The 24,448-nt window shown below is 36.1% G+C and overlaps 1 protein-coding gene across 2 annotated transcripts in view; it reads right to left on the bottom strand.

Moving 5' to 3' along the window:
- Positions 1-2,330: 2,330 nt before the first annotated feature.
- ITGB3BP (integrin subunit beta 3 binding protein) overlaps positions 2,331-24,448 on the bottom strand; it is a 33,149-nt gene continuing 11,031 nt past the window's right edge. For both annotated transcript variants that reach the window (XM_085306056.1, XM_085306055.1), the window contains exons 4-9: positions 19,969-20,044; positions 16,514-16,592; positions 15,320-15,413; positions 13,596-13,655; positions 5,319-5,372; positions 2,331-3,443 (exon numbers count right to left, since the gene is read on the bottom strand). In XM_085306056.1, the coding sequence (XP_085162182.1) occupies positions 5,320-5,372; positions 13,596-13,655; positions 15,320-15,413; positions 16,514-16,592; positions 19,969-20,044 (362 nt within the window). In that variant the 3' untranslated portion in view covers positions 2,331-3,443; position 5,319. The remainder of the gene's footprint in view (positions 3,444-5,318; positions 5,373-13,595; positions 13,656-15,319; positions 15,414-16,513; positions 16,593-19,968; positions 20,045-24,448) is intronic.

Genomic DNA, 24,448 nt, shown 5'->3' with positions numbered 1-24,448 from the left:
AAAACCACTGCGCAAGGCTGTGTAGCAGTTTGAGTAACGCTTTTGAGGTTATGATCTAAAGGGACAGTTGTTTTTTCAGTAAATCCTGTAGGGAAGAAAATCTAACGTTCAAGATCACTGGCCAGAGATCTGTTCAGTTAGCCCCAAGATGGACTCAAGTTCTGTAGCATGAAAGGACAGTAACTCTGTAGCAGCTTCATCTCAGGCTTCTGCCCAAGTTGATATGAAAGTTACTTTCATGTGAAAATATGTTATTCTACATGGTACCAATACTTGTAGAATGCTGAAGAATAAGGTAAGCCATAGAAATGCATGGAAGTCAGCGCTGAGAGCAGACGCAGAGGCTCTAGCGTTTGGGAAGGGGTTGGAGCACACTTCTGCCTCAGATCAGCAGGTATGATGTGGCTTTAACATATATTAGTCTTACGTCACGCTCAGCGACTGTTCCAAACAAAACTAGGAAAGCCTATCACTTGTTGTAACAGCTACTCACTAAACAGTAAAAGTGAAGCTTGATGTATTTCAGCGGGGTTTAGATTTCAGTGTTAATGTATCAGGAAAAAATAGTTTTAATTTTTGCAGGTTCTCTTAGAGACAGACATCACAGGTTATATCCAAAATAACTTAGTTCTACTAAAATAAAAGCTGAGGTACTGCATCACAGTCTGAAAGCAACAGTAGGCTCTTCAAAAAAATGATGCTGCATAAAGTTGCAGACTAAACTGCAACCAACTATAGAGTTTCTTCCTCTACACCTTAAAACCAGTGATATTTATAGTTCAGAGAATACAAAATATATAAAGTATGAAGTAAGAAATCACAAAGCAATTCATGTTTTCATAATTAAGAATGGGTGTCAGCAGAATGGGAAAAAACGGCTATGTATTTAAAAAAAAACCAAGACTAACCCTCTTTGTTTAAAGCTTCCTTGTAGCCTGACCTCATTACTCTCTGCAAAATACCAAACTGTCACCAACATTAGCACATTCTAGGGCTGTCACTGTGCAGTGTAACTGTGCGTGTGAGAATCAGCTGCTCTGTGAACTTCCAAATGTATGACTTGTAGATACTTCTTTACAGTACTCATAAGATGAGCCTGTATTCCTTCAATTTTTCCAGTTTCATTTCTTGTGAAAAAAGTAATCACAGTCAACACTATAAGCATGACAGCTAAGACAAAATGAAAGGCATTCTTGAGTAGTGACTCTAGCTTTTATAGATGGAGAATGCAGCTTACGTACTGTGTAACAGTTCAGTGTAAAGCAACAAAACTTAAATATTTTCACAAGCATTTAGAATTTTTCTGCGGGTGTGTCTAATCATGGCATGCAAGATTCTCTGGCCACAATACTTTCTTTCTTTCTGGAAAGCGTAGGCTGAGTAGGCATTTATGTATATCAGGGCATATAAATAGGAATCTTTGTCTCCAGCAGCTCTGAATAATAAAACATTCAGCATTCCATCCAAACACAACTTGGTAAAATACTGCCAAAAGTTAAGAGAGCTTGAAGAACCTCTATGWGTAATGAAATAAGTGAAACAGCAAACCAAATGGAAGGAATCAGAACAGCTTCACATTAATTAGTCTGTTCTCTTGTGTTCATCACAAGATCATTTCAGAGTGCTTCCCACCCATATAAAAACATTAGTTTTGAGTGTATCTCTTTTCTTTGTCCTTGAGATGGCCTCTAAGGGTGCTAAAGTGAGAGTCATATGATCTACCTTGTGTGGAACTGGGAAATGGTTCTTAACAGACCCAGCTGTTTGTGAAAGGCAAAAGCTTAGTACACCAAGAGGTCAAAGAAACAGTAACTGCTTAAATAGCATTAAAGGCATGTGTACAGTATTTGCCACAATCTTTATATATAACTTTGTATTGCCCATTTCCCTAAAAACAATTAAACACCAAACTTCGTTATTTTGATACTGTTACGGTATAAGTAAGTTACTACTGTAGTTGATTGTCCCTCCTCACCGTTTACTGTTGTTCTCTGTGAAATAGTTTATTTTCCTCTTGCAAGACTATACAGAATAACTTCAGCTCCTGCACTATGTAGAATAGCACAGTGAGTTTGCAATTCATTCACGGGCTCTTAGATCAATAATTATTCTAAATATTCATTTTTCAGACACTGAGGTATAATCAGGTTACGTAAACTATTACCAATTCATCTGAACTAATCCTGTCATCATACAAAGCAGTAATCTGGTGAATTTTATGCATGTAGCAAAAAACAACACCACAGAGCTTAAAACAAGAACAGTGTAGAAGCAGAGTAACTGATACAATTCCCTTCAAACAATATTTTATCCTTCAGATAAAATGCACATAAAGTRGAAAAATATTTTTATTAATAAGAAGGCTCAAAACTTGAGTACGTACATGTTTAAGCATACACTTGAACACATTTATCATTTTGATTCCTAGAACTTTAGTTCTAAAAAATCAGTTTATCTGATTAACCCTAGTTTGTAGTAGTTGCAAAAAAAAAAAAAAAAGTTCAGTTTTGTGTATTCATATTGCACGTCCCTAAATCATAAAAGAAACTGCAGTCTGTTAACGTGAGAGAGGCTGACCTAATTCAGCAATTTGGGAAACATGATCTCCCATTGGGTTTAGAGAATAATGAAGCTTTAAGAGACAAGAAACTATTTTGTAACAATTCTCCCCTTATATTATTAAGTATCAAAATAAACTAAAACACTGACTTAAACAGTGTTTTTAATGCTGGACATTAAACAAAGGTAACTAAACCCATGTGTTTAAACACTAAGTTGCATCCAATACCTTTATACTTGTCTTGGTTTGATTTTGGTGGAAACATTTCCATAGATTAAAACGTCCCTAATTGTAATAGCCTGCTTAGACAGACTGCCTGTTTATAAACAAGTTCTGTTCAGTAATCCGATTAACCCCTCACACTAGAGCTTCCTGTATCTTTTTATTACAATCACATATACTCTTTTAACTCATATTTTGCTAGCTTTTTGGTAGAATAATAAATTTATTCAATGAAGTTGTCATTGTCCCCTCTAATCCTGAAAACAACCATTTTCCACAACACGTTATTCCTGTGAAATCTTACCATCTCTTGCTGAAGGCCTGGGAACCAATGTTCATGCAGCATACAAGTATTATATATTTGAAGTAAGAGCATACCAAAAAAAAGTAGTAAATTGAAATCAGCATTTAGTCCTGCACTTGGATAAAGCAACATGAAGAAATGTATTATTTACATTGAGATTATCTGGTTGTGCACACTGTTAAGTTTAAATAGATACCAGAAATTTTATCTAGATGTGCACCTGCCTAGTGCAATGAGCAATCCCTAACTGGTATTTGCTGGGGAGATAAGTTTACACTCATTTCTTCTCTCCTTTTAAGTACAATCAAGCAGATGTAGAAGTTTGGGTTGATGCGGAATGCATTTTTCACACGATGCCTGTGTGAAGATAAGAAATGACTAAGATAAGTAGCAATTAGACAACAGGACAAACATTTATATGATCTGTTCATCATTACAGGCCTGCCCAGTACTAGCCTCACTATATTAAAAAGTGTGCATGCCTTCTTCTCCCACCCCAATCCCTTAAGGTAAGGCAGAACAACAGATTGTCTCCCTAAACTGCAGTAACATTTTGAGCTAAATTGCATGGATAACTGCTAAAACATTTTTAGCTATCACATAGATTTTTTTTTTTTTAATAAGAAGGAGAAGAGCTTTACACTGTTGGTCACATTTAGGCACAGATAGAGAAAACAAGCAGTAAATGCATCTTTTTTGGGCGATGTAAGTAAGTTACAAACTAGATATTTGCTGACTGGAAAATACCATCCATTCTTAAGGACATGGACTAATAGTGACATGAGAGCTCTGCACTAGCTTGAATTGAAGTCTTGTAGCTGTGATCAGCATGAGTTTAGCTTAAACTAGTAAGCCAGTATAAGGTTTGAAATTAGTTAAACTGATTATTGGGTATTTTACTATAAAAAGGCCACTCTGCATTTTGTAGGACTTGGAATTTATGCTGAATGGAGAAACTGAGCTGCAAAAGGGGACATTAGCTCTGCTCGCCTGCACAGGGGTTTCCATCCCCCAACTAATTTGTTCCCAGCCTTTAAATTCCAAGCGTGCTACTGGGCCGTGTAGGGAGGTGGCCACTAGGACCAAGCTGGACTTGATGGGGATGGCTGGTTTGGAAGGAATAAGGAGTAGAAAGATCTCCAGCATAAGCAGCTAATTGGTATTAGGGTAACATTAGCCTGTAGTCAAAATAGTTTTCTTTTTCTTCTTTTTTTTTCTTCAGCTTTTTTTTTTTTTTTATTAGGTTACTGCAATTACAAAACAAAAATTTAACCTTCATTGAGAAGCAAAATGCATGTGCCTCAGCTAACTCAATTATACACTTTATAGAGACCATACATATACTTACTCATAATCCAAAATTGTAAGTGCTCCATCCCTAGCTCAGTACTTTTGTACTCAGTACTGGCCTTTAACAGAGTGTTACTTAGCCTGCTCTTCTCAGAGCTGCTGTATTCACACTACGTTTTGATTTCGTGCATAGGCAGCAAGTGCAACCCAAGATGCTGCACTTACTGCACATGCAGTGACAGAACAGGAATGCAAGATGCTCCTGGGGAAGCTGATGGTTGGAAGCAGGCTGCTGCTGCTGCTCTTGAGCCAGGCCACCTGCTCTGCAGCCYACTGTCCTCTCTGGGAAAAGAATACTGCTTGGAGGGGCCTCGGCCAGCTGGGTTGTTCCGGGGGCTGCACACGGCCTGCATGTGGCAAGCCCAGGAGTCTCCCTGCGTTAATATTGAAGCGACAGCAGCTTGGCAGGAAAGCAGAGCCCCTGAACTCAGGCGCTGGAAGCACCTTGCCATTAACAGCATATAGGGCTGTAATAGGCAGACTCCATGCAGAATCCTAAGGAATCAGCCATTGTATTTATGAAGTTATAAGCTGTTGTAGTACACACTTTTTCTTAGTTTGGTTAATGTGTTACAGTTGAATAGCCATTCTCAAAAAAAAAAACATCCAGTTAAAACCTAACAGTGCTAATGAACAGAAATACTACCAGATCTTTTTTGAGTGGGACAGATTTTTCTATAAATTCAATATATGTCATTTTGCTTAACAAACCACATGCACAGTAACAACGGTTTTCCCATCAAGCTATTAGTGTTGACTACACGCCTACATAGTGTATYACTCTCCAACTGCTTTAAGTACGTACATATTGCAGTCCTTACAATTATGCTACCTGCACACTGCAGCTGGAAAAGTCACAGAACAGGCTGTGAGGCTACATACCTCAATCAAGGAGCAACTTAAGGAATGCAGCGCTACTAGCAGTCTGAACATACTCTGTGGAGGAAGAAAAATCAGTTTTTATAAACAACTATATATATATATATATATATATATATATATATATATATATANATATATATATATATATATATATATATATATATATATATATATGGAATTTGTGAACATCCTTATACTAATAAGACTTTAATAAACTACTGCAATTGTTTAGGAGAACCCTCTTCATATAATTAGAGTGTCTCTGCTTAGCAACAGTAATTTAGGGGATAAGGATTGTAGCAGCAGAGCTTTATGAAGGATACCATAAGACAGAACCATCCCTGAGGGCTCTGAGGTGATGGCAAAAGAGAGGCAAATATACCTGAGCCCAGCTGACCATTCCCCTAGCACAGAGAGGGAAGCGCTGGGGTGATGGTTTGAGCAGATGGCTGGAAGGAATAGGGGGGAAAAAAAAAGAAAGAAAAAAAAACAACCCACATGTACGAGAGTAGAAAGGAACTCAGGGAATGAGAGCATAAGGGGAAAGGGTCTGGAAGCAGGTGCCTCTGAGTGCCAAGATTTCTAGATGGCTTTCTGCAGCTGATGATCAGCTCTGATCTCAGTAAACTTAGTGTGTGCTGACAGTTCATACCTCATTTTGATTCTACGATCACAAAAGAGTAAGAGACAATTCAGAATTATCTGCTCTATATTACACATACTGAGAACAACAACTAGATATTTACAGGGGCTTTTAGGCTAAGAAAGACTTCTATAAGGAAAAGGGCTGCATGGAAACCTACATGGTGAGAGCAAACTAAACCACCAAAGGCACAAAGGGGATTCTCCTCAGTTTTTCATTCTCTCCGTGTTCCTCATTTGATATGCTGCGATTTCTTAGATGTCACAAACTCCCCATACGTGATGTGATGCCCAAGTCCTATCTGCGGATCTGACATGTGGTGCCTGTGGCATTATATGGAGCTGATTCAAACTAAGCCAGAAATTCTGTACTAAACTAGGTCAGATAAGGTTACTTCATAAAAAGGCATCCAGTTCAACTTTGCCTCAGATACAAGTTTTCAACATTCTACCTAATAAACACAATTTGTTTACACAAATCATCATTAAAAAGCTACCAGTAACTAACTCTTCCCTAAGGAAGGAAACTGCCCAGTCTTGTATGACAATTGCAGAGAAAGACTGAGATTTAATTATAAGCTGCTATTCCTTAGTTTCCTTGGGCTAAATGCAGCTTCTGAACTAAGAAGTCTTTATGAACCTTTRCTTGCTAATTGTAGCATTCAGACCATGTAATACCTCAACTAACCATACCCACTGAAACAACCAAGCCCAGATCTTCATTTCACTCTGAGAAGCCGCCTTGACAAAAAAAGTTTAAGCTGCCCAGATGCATATAAATCATCATTAATTGGTGCTTCTTTCCAAATACCCCATGCTAGTACATTTTAACAAAGCTGTCATATTTATAGTAATATTTATACAGATGACATTAAGATTTAGATATTTGAATAGTCAACAAAGAATACAATCTACCTCCCAGATGCTCCACAAAACTTACAATGCATGTCACGGCTTTTCTTTTTTTTTTTCCCCATATGTTAGCTAATGAGGATAACGAATAGCTCAAAAACCAAACCAAGACACCTAAATCCTGCGCGCTCTGTCTCTCTCTCTCTCTCTCTCTCGTAGATAACTATGCCCTTGAAAATGTCTATGCCATCTTCATATGCCAAGCTCAATTATGTTCAAATACATTAAAGCAAAGAGAACAAACATTAGGAAAATTTGGATGAAAATCTATTGTGACCACAGTAGCTAGAAGAAAGGAAGGGATCTACAGAGGTGACCAGAAAGACTAGCACAGGCTGCAGCTGACTGGTACAAACTTAGTCCGCCAAAAGAGCAGCTCTGCCAGCCCGCTCTTGCCCTCTCCTCCTCATCAGCACATGGTTTTGGGGTTGCACAGTGTAACACAGCAGCTGGATAATCACCAGAAACCACCCCCACCATTGGAGCGGGTTGGCAGAAGCCTTGTTGTCCTTTGCCCCATGCCTCCTGTTCCCACCTAGCCCCCAAAGGCAGTAAAAGGGCAGAATCTTCCCAAGTTTCCTTCCCCCTCCTACTTCCTCTGCCATTTTTTCCCCCAAGTTTGACTGCTCTAAAACATTTAGAGATCTAAAAAGCAGTGAGAAAAAAATGTTCACCTGTCAGGTGATATAAAACCAATCTTCTACTAAATGTGCCAGAATAATTTTTCTCCACCTCAACCACAGTTAAAACCTTCAGTCTATTCATTACTGTCTTTTTATAGTATTTTTATTTAATAAAACCTATTAAGACTACCATACAAATCTCTTTACTTATGCTTTTATCTTTTAACTGATCAATTTTTATATTGCTGACATCCCTTCTTCACCATTTGCTCATTTAAAAATTCATAGTATATGAGCTATGTCTCTGGAGAAAACGTCTATAAAATTTGTTACAGCTGGCAAATGTGTATGAGTCAGTGATAGCACATGACTAAATGCTTCACAGAAAATAAAATTTGTTTCTGTAGTAAGCAGAACTGTTTAAATGTTATTTATTTTTATGTTTCAAAGAAAATATATTGTGAAGTGCTGCATTGATTTAATAGGCAACAATGTCTGTGTACACGCTGTACAAGGAAAATTTATGAAACCTTTGCACAACTCCTTTAATTGAATTTTCCAAATCTCTCACCACACACAAATAATCAATATCTTCTGCAGAGAAAACCAGTCAGAATTATTACAGTCTTTCTTTTCAATTTTGTTGTCATCAGCACATACAGAGCACCTGGATATTTGTAATGTCTGGATAGCAAGTTATTTACACCTCTTAAACACATAATTGCTACTAAGTGAGTCCAAACCAATGTTTTTTTTTATTTATTTATTTTTATTTTAAATAATTGTATTCATGGGAGAAAGCAGTTATTTGTTCTCATGTATGGGTTGCTACATGTAGCTGTTGAAAGAACTACAATTCTTTTAAATTTTTTATTAAGCCTAATACACTAAAGTCTAGATCCACTAGAATTAAAAATTAATAGCTATTGAGTCTGTAAAAAGGTAAATAGGAAAATACAGTATAAACAGAAGAGTAAAATTCATGAATAAATGTGGTTAACACCTACATATAAAATGCGGGTTGACAGTTCTATATGTATATATGTCTGAAGCCTACAGTCATATGTCTCATGTGCATTTCTGTATCTGCCACTGAAGCTAATAGCTTAATATTTCATCTACATAGCAGAGGATGTTAAATCATTGGAGAGGTTTGTAATTTGCCCCCTTCTATCCAAAAAGTTTATCATGCCTGTGACCTCAGACCCTGATACTTTCCAAATCTCAGGTTGTATTTTAAAATATGTACTTCTAAGGTGAAGATACAATCCAACAGACCTACACCCTGCTAGAAAAGGAGAAGAGTATTTGGAGGTTAAACAGAAACCTGATCACCAGCCCCCTTACCTTTCAGTAGTATTCCTTCAACAGACAAAATTACTCACTTGTACTGAGAAAATAACCAGTATTGCAGATTTTTGTGTACCAGACTAGGTGGTTTCTATTACCTCTTTTAGACTATACAGGACCTTCCACAGTTACAAATTAAANAAAAAAAAAAAAAAAAAAAAAAAAAAAAAAAAACTGCTTGCATAGAATGAGAGAAGATGTACAGTCAAATTTAGCTGGATGAACATTTTTTAATCCACAAAATACAAATTTTAATGGAATTCAACACTCCTATTTAAGATGCACTTTGCAGCAATTCATAATTAGTTTTAATTTTAAATGCAGGAGGGCAGAATCATTTCTCTGGCTCTTTGCGTGTGGACTTTAAAAATAACTAACAAGCCAACAAAAGAGATGAATTGAACTAAGTCCTTGTATAGACATATGTTCAGCACTGAAGTAATCTTAATTCAGTTTTGTTTAATTCTGTCCCATTTGCAAGTGTTCTCACTTGTGCAGTGAGTCTGCACAATGGGTCCTCAGTCTCTGCCATTCACCTCCATCTTAAGAGCCTAAATTGTGCCAGCCACAGTGACTGCTCTTCTAGAGGAAATCCTGCAAAGTGCTTCGGCACTGCAGTCCCTTTGTGCCACCTTTGGCCTAAGTGTTCTCTGTCCTGTCATAAAGGCAGGTATGTACTCCGTACTGCAGTGGCATTACAGATCCGGTCTGTGTAAGCACTAGCTCTAGCCTACTCAGCTCTGGCATCCAGTCATTAGGCTTAGTGAACACTCCTACAATGTAATTGAACAGCAATTTTACAGGCTTTAGAGTGCATCTTGGGACCTTTAAAATAGGTTAATTCTTAACTTAATTTTAGTTTCAGCACAAGTTTCATAGCCTTTYCAATTAGACCAAAGAGGCAATTCTTACTCAAATTCAGCACAGGACTTATGTAAATGAATATTCATTACAGTCTTGAAATCCCCACCTAATGTTTTGAAGACAGGTGAACAGCCATTTCAGAGGTGAGACAAAACACCAAACCTGGGCATTAGAGAAAAACTGTTAAGAACTGTAAGTATATTGTTTGCAAATACTAGCTAGCACTACTCTAAGTCTTCATCTAATGATAATCTAACTGGGAAAAAAAAGTCCGTTGGATCATCTTTGTTGCTTTYAGAGAAGAGAACTGACACAGAGTCTAATGGAGAGACCTTGTCAAAGTCCTCCCGGAAAGAAGCCTAGGATTTAATTCTGTCAAGGTGCTTTCAGTTAAGAAACTTTGTGTGCACACACACACACATGTGCACATGTGTCAGCACTAGCAGCCTTTTCCAAATAGTTTAAAAAACATGGAAGAACTGAATTTCAGAAACACCTCTATCTCTAATGCCTGGCGGCGAGACTGTCACAAAAACAGGGCATATTGCTCTTAGTTACATTCAGCTAATACAGCAGCTCTTAAGAAAGAGGCCTATAGATGCCTTAGATAAAATGGTCTTTCCTAAAATCTAGGTCCAATCACTGTGTTCAACTTATTTACCATGAAAAATGAGCATTTGCTGTAAGCAAGGCATTCATGTTATTTGTTCCATTTGCTTTCAAGAAATGCAAACTGTGGAAGGAAACTCAGTTTCTGAATAAATTCCGCTGTGGATTTCATTCAGTTCACCTTCTGCTTAGCTAGTTCATGAGACTGAAGACTGACTTTTACCAGAGAAGGTATGATGATATTTCTTCCCTGCAAGTGAATGCAAGGTCAGGCTGAGAGAAAAACCTATGGTTTTCAGATTCGGGATTTTACAGAGTCAGAAAAGTCCCGAAAAGGCCAAAAGGCAACAGTGTCTTTGTCCAGAAGGCAAGTTCAGATCTCCATTCTTTGGGGCAACCAACATGAAATCACAAAAAGGAAGGGAAAGCTGGCAGCTGAGTTAACCCTTAAACTCCTTGGAAGAGCAGCCTATAACACTGAAAGCCAAGCTGTTGGATGAGACAAGAAAGTCCCTGGACTAGAAAGTGAAATTTAATAACAGCTCTCTCTAGCTGCCTCTCCTTTAGCCTAGCAGCCCTTTACATTACAACAAGAGAGATTATCCAGCTGTATTTTAAGCCTCAGGTAAGGTGCTGCTTAAGAGAAACACACATCTCAGAAAAGCATCATCTCTATGTAAACCTTCTATGGTTATGTTGGCTGCTGAGTCCATTGGCCTAATGGAGGAGTTTCCTTGATGGCTGTGAGCATAGTAATGGGGAGTTTTTGCATGAATTGGAGCAGATGAAACTACCTGCAAGAAAAAAACAGTTTATTTTCTTGCCTTTTGGCATACAAGGCACAACTGCCATGCTTCATAGCTGTTTTAGAACAAAGAGATCAGCATTTTCACTATCTACTTTGCCAAGTTAAGTAAAAATGGTCAGGCCAGTGGGAACTTGGTGTTACTTGGCGCACATGTCCTGGTTTGTTTTCAGTAGTAATTTCAAATATGGTTAACTGAAAATCCATTTAGTTAACATTGATAGGGTCTCTCAGAAAGACATCACTATTCTTGCAGAGAGCACAAACTTGAGTCACTTATCTTGTATTAAAGATAAAACATTGTGAAAAATACGAACATTTAGAACTGAACTTCTTCATCAGTACTGCAGATGGCAAACTTAACAGGGATGATCCTATTGCCTTTAGGTTTGGCAGAATGAACAACCAGAAGAAAAATCAGTATCTTGTACTTCTTTATAGGATACAGCCTAAAAATAGTTTTCCTTAACACTGCAAGTATTTGATGTTCTGTAACACTCTCTTATTGTTTCTTACTTGAACAACAGTCATGGACATGATTTATGTCAGTGTTTTTCTTTTTAGGAATAAAAATATTAATATAATTTGTAATAACCAGCTTAAATAGCTTTCCTGTATCAAATGCTATCTTACTCCTTCAAACTGGGAAACTATTAAGTTTTCCTTTAACTTACGCCTATTGCAACCTAAACATTTATTCTCAACCCGTATAAAATGTGTTTTGGACTGAAGCAAATTGACTAGATTTCATCTCTTGGCAGCTGCTCTACAGTTTGCTTACATTCTGTTCAAAAACATTTTGTTTACTGTAAATGCTAGTCATCGACAAACAATGATGCCATTTTTTATGCTGGTCACACAAAATGATATACTGAGTCCTACATAATGCTGCCCATTGAGCAAGGAATGTTTTGTATTAAGTTGTTTTAAGTAGAGGTTGTTTATGCAAAGTAAATTTCATGCCTCACCATGTGATGATAATGTGACATTCCGTCTGTTTCAAGCCACAGAATAGGTTACAGTCATAGTATATTCATAGGTTTTAAGTCTTGAGCATAACTAATTAAAACTAATTATGAAAAAACAGATCCAAAACTAAAAGGTAWAGTAAAACATCTTCAAATACTTTTTTTAATTTACAAACTTGTCTCTACCACTTCTGTAATTTTCGAGACAGCAAAATGGAACTTACTCTTTGTTAAATTGAAACTGACATTGAAACTTCAAAGATGGTCAACTTACTAAAGTTATAACTCTATTTCTATTCTGCTTTCACAAGGGTAATATCTCATCCAACACCACTGATCACTGGATAAATGTTTACTGTTATAGGCTAGCTTCCAGAGCAAAGATGGAACTGTTAACGTGTATCCTGTGTATTAAGAAACCGTGCACAGAGGAGGCAAAGACTCTTCAATTTGGAGTGGCCCATGGTGCTCACCATTATCACTCCCTGATAAGAGCTGTGATACATTTGAACTAAAGGACATGGGGAGGATGTATGGTAAATCAAAAATAGCAGATTGCACAAATGAGCCAAATTCTACTTTTAATTTTGTGATAATCTTCTTGGAGCCAAGGAAAATACTATGTTTTCTCATTGCTATAAGAGGAAAACTCTCCACAACAAAAAAAAAAAAAAAAAAAAAAACTTTAGTTGGAGGAACAGACTGGAAGAGCAGATACAACCAAAGTCAGATGCTGCTTGTGATATGAAACTGTCCTGCTGGTTGGGACAGCTCTGGCAGACAAAACAGTACAGTTCACAACTTTGATTCTGCTCTTGCTCTATTTTAAGATAGTTTTCATGAAAACTAACAGATATAGTGGTGAATGATTGTTGATTTTAATGTGTGCTATATATAGGAAATCTTGTTTGCACTGCCCTCACCTTCCCAGTTAGACAAAGGACTAAAGTGGCTAAGTGGGCCACACTATATTAAATGCCACCAACTTCAAATATTTTCTCAGCAAGCATTATGAAGAAACCTAACAGTTAAGATTTCACAGTCCCCAGGAGTGTGCTAAATACCTCACAATACCTATAAGATGATGAAGGTTCTGGCTGCAAGGACTATATGCTACTTGGCTTACACACTGAAAGTGAAGGAGGGGAGAGAAGAAAAAGAAAGAATAAGGATAACTAATATACATAAAGGGCATGTAAAGTGTCTATGACCTGATTTTTCTGATTTCTAGACCATGCCTTAAATGCAGGACCATTAATGATTTCTTCTCTTTATAGACTTTTATGGAAAAATATTCAACGTAATGAAAACAGCTGAAAAGATGAAATTTGCATCTGAGCATAGAAGTTTAGGCTAGCCTGCATATTCTAAAGAAACACATTTGATTTTTATAATTTTTACATGCTAAGGATTATCCAATTTATTTAAAATGGAAAGAACTGCTAAGAAGGAATCAACTAAAGGAAAAGTATCTGTTACCAAAGAGTTATAAAAAGTGTCTTACCTTGGGTAGGAAGTTTCCCATGGTTTCCTTTCAACAGCTGTAGTTCTTCTGCATGACTCACTAGTGAAGACACAAATCTGAAGTCAAGAAACTTTATCCTAGAGTTTTTAAGGAAAATAATAAATACATATCCTTTCTTTATTGTCAAAGCACTTGTATTTTTCTTCAAGGGGGGATGATAAAAAAGCTTATCTGTGTATTGTGCTCGTAAAAAAGAAATTTGCAAAATTAAAATAATTTTCAGTAGTTGTCTTTACAAGACTCCACCATATTTGATTCCTATTTTTGTCTTCTAGGGCTGACACGGTGCTTTGTTCCCAATTCAGAGAGTGGGGAACCCATGATTCTTTTCTATTTTGAAGGCAACAAAGTGGCTGACAAAAACCGTTGACTTAATAGATAGTGTCAGCAATCGGTCTGACATCTCATTCACAACCTTCTTCTGAATTTAGCAGTCTTACTGCCCTATCCACAGTGTAGGGTAGTGACATAAACAGATTGCTTTCAGAAAACTTGGTTATATATAAGAAAGCCTCTGGTTATATGCATTACAGTAGGAACTAGTACAGTATAAACACATGCTAAATGAAAACTGGATGAATACTGGACACAAATCAAGAGAGAAATGGCAGTTTAAACAAAAGAGTTCTTAGAATTGTGTGGTCCAAAAATACATTCCACTGCTGGGTGCACGAGCCTAATGCTTTAGACGAATCAGTGTTCTTTGAACAGAAAAATGCTCTAGCACCTGTGGCTTTACTGTCTCCCTTGTCTGGGATAGATACAAGATGTTGCTTTTGTATTAANAAAAAAAAACACCCACAGGAACAAAACACCAAAAAAACCACCACACACAACACTGTTTGAGGCGTAGTGATTGGAGCCTGAACATCAACACAACTCTGGTGCCCAGAACTACCTTTCACTCCGATTCGGGAAATTTTAGCTCTTAAAGGAATCTTTTTTTATTTTTTTTTTTTCCTCTTCTGCTTTTATGTCTAAGTGAAGAATGGCAATTTTTTGTACATTAGAACACTTCCCCATTACATACACCTCTTCTAGTTGCAAGAGGTGTTTAGGAAGAGAAGTATGACTGTGCTTTTAGCCGAGCATTTGTTAGTCTCAAGAACCCCAAACTCAGAGTAAAGATAAAAAGCTTCCTAAAAGGGACACACATAAATGAGAATCTTTGGCCTTCTGGGTTTCTTTGGAAAAGTATTACAGATGTGGCATCTGTAAAGTGCCCTAATCCCAACACAATAAGCATCTGGTATGTCCATCATTTAAAGACAMATGAATAGCAAATTTTAAAGCCTGGAAACCTATATGCAGCCTAATCCTCCTCACAGGCAAACAAACAAAACAGCTTCCTTGCAAAAAGAAGAAAGGAAACCCAATCAAAGTGCTAACATTTAGCCTAATCACTAGCTAACTATCCACTAAGTGTCTAACTATTTACATCAGAAAAGGTGTTGCTATTGCAAGTGCTTCCTCTCCATCCGTGGCTATGAGTTAGAAGAGCGGGCAGTTGCAGTTGTCTTGTCTTTTATGTCCTTGGTTGGATGCACATTGACATTTAAACATCTGTAACAGATAGTCCTGACAAAAATATATGCGTCAGGTGCATATTATAACACACAGTCAAGTACAGATCTAGAAAACATTTGCAATGATCCTTACTGAATTGTTGTAAAGGGGTAAAAATTATTGAAAATCCTCCTTACTTAGCACTTGCATTTTCTGCATTTCAGCACTCAAGACGCAAGACAAGTCTGAGACACCAATAATATTTTCAAGCTCTCTACTGCCCTCTAAAGCCTGGAAAGAAATTAAAGATACTGTTAATTTTCTCATTCCAAAATTACTTACTTATACATCTAAAACTTATTAAACATATCTGAAAATAGGAATGTTTCCTTTTCGAATTTTTCATAAGCTCTAAGTGTGATATAAAACTCCACTGCACAAAGTCGAGGGAACTCAGAAGCTTAAGTGTTTAAAAAAGTATGCCACTTTTGAAAATGGCATTCAAGTACCTTTGAAAATGTTACTTAAAAAGCCCCTGTTATTCGTGCTTCTTTCATAAGTCTTGGGCTGTTTAAACTGATAGACACTTGATTCCCGGAAAAGCTATCTTGCAGCAGGTGCAACCTGAATATATGTTTGTAATAAAGGAAAACTATGAGCATTTAAGATTTTATTGAAGACACTCCTCAGTGTTCGTAATACCTCTAAAGACAATCAATTTAGTGAAGAACAGAGGATTTTTCAATTTAGTCTTCTAAATAAATATTTCAGTTGAAAGATTTTAAACCAGTAGTTGGGTTCTTTTGTAAGTAAAACATTGTCAGACTATATATGCAAGTAAAATAGATCAGTACAATACTTGCAAAACACTTAATTATTTATGAGACTATTGATATATTCTCAACCAATCCTGTGCTAAATTTATTTGGAAAATAAAATAAGAGAAAAACAGAAAAATGATTTGCATTTTAGCATATATTAAACGGACTGTATTAAATGATGGTAATTCAAATGGTACAAAGGGATATTTAATTTTCAAGGACAAAAATCTATGTAGTAATAATTCACACATCACAGGTTATAAATAACAGTTGATGATACTTTATATACTTTTACTTGTGCACAAAATGAGCAGAAAGACACAAATTAAGGGTGATTATACTTGGAAAAGCAACTTTTCTAGTTTCATAAAAGTTCCTTACTTCCTTTCCCTCTCCCTCGCCTTACATGGATCCACATGTCAAATCAGTTTGATTTCCACTATTTTAGTTTCTTCCCTATTCCTTAAAATGAAAATCTTATGCATAATATTTAAATTTTATTTCAAGTCCTATATTAAAAGTACATTAAAAAAAAAAAAAAAAAAAAGCTTAAGTCAGTGTAAATTAAACCTGTAGGCTTGTCAGATTCTCTCTTATTTTCAGAATTCTATCCAAGGAATTTTTAACTTTGGACTGCAATTCCATGAACCTGCATACAAAGTTAAAAAACAAACAATCTCAATTAGTCACATCACCACTTACTGAAAGTGATTTACATTGTTTTTCAGATTTTCTTAAGACTGTTTTCAGGATGGATCTATACAAGCTGTGAACAGACGGGCTGTGTTATACCTGATTGTGTTATACCAACAAACATGGGTTGCCTTTGGTTAGGTGGGGACTGCCAAAATCATATATCCCAATAATAACAACAGGGAAATTAAGTTCAGCAATATTAGAAGATTTTCTTATGATCACACAGGAAGATAATGGTAAAAATAGGAATGAAGCTATATTGTTCTCCAAAACAGGAGTTTAATCAAGAGGATAGGGACCCAAAACCTAAGATAAGACATTGCTTGCAACCATAGGACACATTAAAGGTTAAAATTGAGCCCAATGTGAACATCACGTGTCATTATTTGTTCAGTTTCATTGCACTATCTCCCCTTTCAGATTTAGACTAGCTTCTCTTTGAAGTATATCAACACAGAAATCAAATGGAAACAGCAGAGAAAACATCTACTTCTTCACATAGAAGGGAGACTCACACTTAAAAGAACACCTCAAATTAAATATTTAGAAAGAATTACAATAGGAGAAAAAGTCATCACTATTGCATTTCTACAAGGCAACAGAAGGCTATACAGGAAAGAAAATGCTACTGTTGGTGTATTGTTCAATACTTTTTCATTTGTAAAGTGTATGGAAATTCACATAAAATATTACTGTGTAGGTGCTAGTTTATAAAGGTGTTTTACTGGCATGTCACTAACTGCTTGACCTCTGAAAATTTTGCCTTTAAGCCACACTGAATTGCTGAATGCAAACATTTACATGTGAAGAAATATTATGATTATTCAAATTGTTCTGTAACTTTAAAGCTACTATCACTAAGGAAAAGGTCTATACATGTTGATCAAAGGATTTACTGTATCATAGAAAAATGCTTTCATCAGAGCTTAGAGCTTTCCACCGGTACAGCTGTAAGATTTAATTTCTCAACATCTAAACTGCCACTCAAGCAATTCTACTGTCTGTTGGGCTCCCTCACTTAAAAAGCTTGCCATCCTACAATGAAAGAATTTCAACTTAATGACAGAGGTAAGCATCCATTACAATAAAAATAACATCTAAGAGTTTAAGTGGAATTATCAAAAGGAAGAGCTATATCTTCAAACATAAGAAACATAATACTTATCTGAGTAAGTGTCAAAAATAGTATTTGTCAGTAAAAATAAATGCATGTGTAAAACATCTAGCCCCAAGAGGATTTTTTTCTGGGACACCAGGCACTACTGCATTTTGCAATACAAATACTGAACATATACAACATAACCTAGAAGCAGAATGACAGAATTAATGTACACTTAGGCATGTAATGAAAGAAACCCACATAAGTACAAAAATCCAACCCTTTAATTTAGTCAGTTGGTTAACTAGCTTGCAGGAAATACAGAACTAACACAGTGATACTTCTTCCAGTAACACAAACTGCAGCACAGTGGTAGCACTCTGCCTTCAAATCAACAGGACTTACAGTATGACCATTATCAGAAGTAGGAACGCAATCAAGGCACAAAGAAGCTTGCTGACAAAGGAATGTGTGGGGAAATGGAGGTTTTCATTATGCTTGGAGGAGGTAAGCTCTCAGTGACAAGCTGTTACAACAGGAAATTCATCTCACAGGTATTCTGGAGAGAAAATATGCAGGACCTACAGACATGAGAATTTAGGTAACAATTTGAATTGGATAGCCAGGTTCTGGGCTTGAATGAAATACAGGACAGTCATGTCACACAGAATGACAGCAAAATTGAGAATGCTGTAGAGGAGAGATGAATAAATGTGACACAGACATTTTGGTGCAGAGCCAGAAATCAAACTTTCTCAGATAGATCTCAAAGATGTATACCAACATTTCATCTTGGATAAAGGTGGCATAGAAAAAACAAGTATTTGCAAGTCTTCTGCTGAAATATGTTATTTGGATTTGTGCTCAAAAGTGAACTTACTTTAAAACATGAAAGGAGAAGAAAAGGTACTGTTGATAGAAAGATGAGGAAAAGTGGGGAGGAAGGAAAAAGAAGGATCAACTAGAAGGAATAATGCTGAAGGAATAACTAAGAAGGCATGACAACACAACAGGATAGTAAGATTTCAAGAACAAAAAGTATAGCCAGAGTGTTGAAGAAGGTAAATGCAATTTCAGTCGAGTAAAAAGGACGGAAACTGATAGGGGAGGATCTAGGGTAATATTGTTCTAGCTGTAAGAGGTATGAACATTCTCATTGAGGAAGGATACTTTCAGATTTTTAGCTAGACTGAAGCTTAAAGAACTCTGTACTAAGCATCTACAACTGCTGTAGTTTAGAAGTTCATAACTTCAAAAAGACTTCTAACTTGGATAACTGCATGAAGATGAACAACATCCCTGATACAACCCAACATACGGAGTTTCACAGCTGTCCAATCACCACATTTTATTATGGAACAAACATTTCCCTTGTTTCATTCTTAGGGATGAGTGTGTTTGTTTTGGCTGAAAAAAATAACACATTCAGATTGACAACCCAGTTTTGTCACAGAAAATTTCAGTTCGTGTTTCAGCTGAAATTTGACAACATTTTAAGTAATTAAATGTATATATTTTTATAACAGAAAAGATTAGGCATTACTAACAAAATGAGACACAAACAGCCCCATTTATAACACATTTTGCAATTTCTCCTTCCTCACATCCATCAAGTTTAGGAATGCAGTTAATCAGATATTTCACCTGAACTTAAGTGCTTTACTAAATGTGGACTGCCCAAAGTCCATTAATGTCAGCAGGCCTATAAATAAAGATTGCGGCAGAAAAGACAAAAATTTTWAAAAGATTTGCAAAACAAACATTAAGATTAATCATGACATTTGTGGTTACTTTTATCAGTAAGTGTCCCTGTGATCTTGGCAGTGTATTTTTGCCAATAGTTAATGCTTTCAAAAAAGGTAAAGAATGTACACTTTCAAGAGTCTGGAAACACAAAACACGCATTCCTTTAGTTAACTACAGTCCTTTAGTTAACTTAATTACAATACCCCTTTGTATAGTATTATGGGTATCACTCTTGTAACTGGCAGAGTATCATATGCCCCACTACCAGTGAAAAGCAGCACTGTTTGCACAGTTACATTATAAACCATGTAGCAATCTCGATCTATAGTTGTAAGCCTGCTATTCAATGCATTTGAAAATTCGGCCCCGATGAATTTAAATTATTAAAAATAATCACTATTAATTTAATTCTGTAAGAACCATTAATGTCTCTCAATTAAAAAAATCATGGAATTTAATCCACAATACACTGAAATACACTTACGCTTCCTTCTCCTCTGTTTGAGGCTGCCCTCTTCTGGATAATCGGATTTCTGAATCATTCTGCTCAGTTCCAACTCCTAGGAGGTTTACAAGAAAACAAAAACAATAAAGACAAAAATAAGATATCTAGTATTTGAAGCACATAAAGATAGGTGTTAGTATTAATCTTGACTGATGAATGATCTTTTAGGAAGAGGAAAAAACTCACTTATGAAGCAGGGCAGATTCCCTAGTAACATAATTTACTCTTTTGTAATTTGACCTCTCATCAGTTTACAAGATACTTATATTTGTGGAAACCTTGAGATTATAGTATTAATAACAGGAAGTTAATATAGCTCTGACATATAGTTTCTACATTCTAGGCATAAGTTTTAGTCCTATTAGCCTCCTAAATACAGCCTATTAGCATACTCATTACCACAAAACTACTGTAATGACAGAGCAATGAAACCACCATTTTCCTTTAATAAGTGCCTGTGCCCCAACTCCATCTTGCAAGCAACTACAAGGAGACAGTGCAAATTACTTCCAAAGGCTCTGACATGCTATATTGACAATATAATATTCTAGCTGAGTGCTTGTCATATGATGGGGCATGATAAATCACATGCCAGTTGCCATTATTCTGCACGTCAAGTCACATTTCTATATTTCAGCGTACTGATATTTTGAGTAGTTGCATGTTTCTACGAGGAAACAGGAAGACAATATTACCACAAAAGTCTACTCCTATGGATTTAATCAACAAAGTCTGAGCTCACAAGCGGTATAAGGTAAACAAACTACCCTCCTGATAAAAAAAAAAAAAAAAAAAAAAAAAACACTGCACGTTTTCTGTCTCTGTAGCTTGAGCATTCTTAAACAACCAGATTTCAATATAAGCATCTAACACAAAGATTGCTTTCCCAAAGCAGGGGGTAGGAGAGATGTTTTCATTGAAACTGACAAAATTAACAAAGTTAGTGCAGCACTAAAAGACTCCAGCTCATTGGCTGCCATCTACTCAAGGTGGTTTAACAGCCATTTACAAAGACCTCGTATGTATAACACTGAGTATACACAACATACACTTGATCACGATCATCAAAAACATTAGTTCCTTTCTAATTTTCCATTTACTTAGACAAGTTATCACTGCCTAAACAATTCAGGCAAAAATCATATTTGAACAAAACAGATTAGAAGTTTAGCTGGCGTATCAGTTGTACTGATTTTAAAAACAGTATATTACCCTGTAAATTCTGCTTGTCCTTCAATTAGCAAATCAGGAGGGCAATGTAGTATCAGGAAAAAAAAAACCCCAGCATCCCTTCTAGCTACTACTTAAAGAATAGCACAGGCTGCCTTTTAAATATTTAAGTCAGATCTCAGGAAGATTATTGAAAACTTTTAAGATGTAGATCTCTCACAAAATAAGTCAGAGCATTAATACTATAACAATAAACTTAATTCTCAGATAACTACAGGTTGTATAAAATGATTAATGAAAACTTGATAGGATCCCACAGTACAGAAGTCTTTGATGAATCTACTAGAACTAGTGTAGCCATAACTATTGATGGTATTATGCTTCATAAAATATATATGGTCACCTTCCAACACTTTAGGTGTTATGCTTTCTACTTTCTAGGTTCCAGCTATGAAGAGGTCACATCTGAATAGAATAAATGGTTTCTGCTCAGTTGTGGCTCAACTTGAAGACATCATACAGTGCAGAGCTTTTGTAACTTTCTGCTTTGGAAGTCCTCTTCCCCTGCCAACATTATCAGTTACACACATAATCTCTCTTTTTCTATTTCAGTGTAAGAATTCCCCTTTTTTGACACAGTTCTATCCTCTTGTACAAGAGACTGAATTATTTTGGATCAGACACTAAGAAAATGGTGATGGTGTATGCACCCATGAAGAGGTCAGGGCATAATTCATGCACTTTTTTTTTTTTTTGATAGTCATTTTCCCCTTAAACAATGAGGTCATTAGTGTTCTGACAACAATTAGAGACTTAGAATTGCATATAAGTCAGCTTTGGAGTTCCTTCTACCTATAGCCAATCAAGACTATACTCACCCACCCAAAGAAAGATCTCTTTTCTGGTTCCCCAAAAGTTCTCAAAGAGGCATTTTCAATTAGTTCATTCTTACTGTTCCTCCAACAGATACAGAGATTTTCTTAAAAATGCTTCATGTTGGCTCATGTTGGGTCAGTTGTAAACTGAAATTCAGTCTTATGGGAAAGACTTAGAGGGAACTATAGTAAGTCTTTATCGTGAGCTTAATAAATGCTTTAATTCTAAAAAAGAGACTCTGCAGTGAGGTGCTTTTCACTCTTCACTGTAATATGTCTCACTTGTAACATCAGACTGAAAAAGAGAGACTACACTAAGTATTAAGCACTTTGATTTCTTCTTGCTAGATTTAAACTATTACATCTAAGTATCAGCACTCAAGGATGGATTAAGTTTTAATTTTAATATTTTGTAAAACGTTCAGAAATTCCTCAGAATGACAAGGTGCTATAAAAGTTTAAGCTGTTCCACTACAGTAGCTAAAGGTTAAGACCCCAAAAGATTTCATTTTAAATCTAAGTACTTTAGAACTTACATTTAAATCAGCCATCAATTATCAATCTGAAATTACTCTTAGGCCAGTACTACAGAAGGGCTGAATCCTAGATTGATTTAGATATAAGTAAATTAATTTAAAATAAATCCTAAAAATATACAGGCCAACAATGATGAGGAACTAGAGAAGATTTAATATTCTGTTTTTTAAACATTTATTTCATAAATGGGTTGTGGGACTTTGGGTAGTTTATCAATGAATACATAAATTATCAGGCAACCCAACAGGACACTGCAACACCACAAAGGCAAACTATCTTACAAGAGGGACAGTTCATGTCTTCCTGTAAAATAATTAAGTGTCTATTTTTGAACAATCTTAGCATTTTCTGGGTATTTAGTCTTTGAGGCATTCCTGCACACCATTATTCAAAAGAAAGTCATGTTCTTAAGACAAATGACTTTGAGCTATCTCCCCAATGAGGATACATTTAGGTATGCAACTTTGTGTACTTCACACACTGTAAAATAAGTAATGGTGTTCATTTTGCAGTAAAATCTCGTTCTGTTGTGTTCCTACATATCGGTCATAGAAAAACAGAATATAGGTTACACTGTATCACCTCACATATAAGCATCATCCATTAAAATACCCAAACGTTTGAAATAAGTGTCTTTTCAGAAGGAGAAGAGAAATAGTGAGTTTAAAGAACAGCTGGAAATCTGTGATATGAGAGCAAGTCTGTGCCACCATCTTCTACAGAGGAAAGATGGCTACTACTATATTACCAAACAATTATCCATCTAAATGTCAGATATGAACACATGATCAGCCTTTTTATAGACAAGAACATTCCCTTATGTCTATATTTAATTTTAGTACGGAATTACAGTACATGTTCACCTTTCCTATTGACATCCCAATAGGCAGGCATTTTAGTGCAAAGCATTTTGCCCCCCCCCCTTTTTTTCCCCTTTACATAAGAAATAAGGCATACAATACAAGTGCAGAGCTGCCAAAAAAGTTTTCAGGCTTGCAGTGCATTTAAACATTTATTTATTAATTAATGGTTTATCATGAGTTTTGTCCAGAAAAGGCATTTGACTAAAACCTAAGGAAAGCTTAAAGAAGCTAAATGCATCCATGTAGGGCTATTTAGGGGAACATATTTAAAGAGCCATAGTCTTAACTTTGTATCTGACTGCTACTATGACATACAATTTCAATAACCTTTTAAAGAAGTAAGTATTAAAGCACAAGTGGATATTGAGTTAGTCTGAGGTACAGTATTATATTTTGCAGATAGCCAGAAAATGTAAATCTGCATTTATATATTAGGAAAGTAGAATTGTTTTTCAGAACTGCTCTTGTGATGTGCCAACATTGACAGAAAGCTTGCTCCTCTTAATACATCATATTGTAGTCAATGAGGACACAGATTGTTCTAATTTGATTCTTCCCTCAGGATACAGGTGATCTTAATTCAGTGATAATAATCTGCCTCCAGAGTCATTTTGCTTCAATCTGATTACTTCTTGTGCCATCCTCAGTGAAAAGTGTAGGATGTCACATCATGACAAAATAATCAATCAAATTTTGGAAAAAGAATCAGTTTGTGATACGATAGGTGCCAGTATGGGCACATCAACTGGCTAGACTAACAACAACCATATCTCTCATTTGATAGAGAAATCTCTTGACAACCTTTCCATTTTAAGTGTTTCTTTATGCAGGATGAGCAGAAATCCACATTTAGCAGGAGAGGGGGAAGAAAAAAGTCCCATCCACAAACCATAGGCTCCTTAGGCCATGCAGGAAGTACCATCAAATCTCGAGACTGGTATGGAAGTTACTTTGTGGAAACACAAAATTTTACTACTTATGAAGAGAATGCCCTACACATCTGACCTGGAAGTA

Source organism: Rhea americana, unplaced genomic scaffold (assembly GCF_003343005.1).
Source record: "Rhea americana isolate MKP2758 unplaced genomic scaffold, rheAme1 scaffold_230, whole genome shotgun sequence".
NCBI classification, from domain to species: Eukaryota; Metazoa; Chordata; class Aves; order Rheiformes; family Rheidae; genus Rhea; species Rhea americana.
This window is presented reverse-complemented; position numbering and strand designations above follow the sequence as displayed.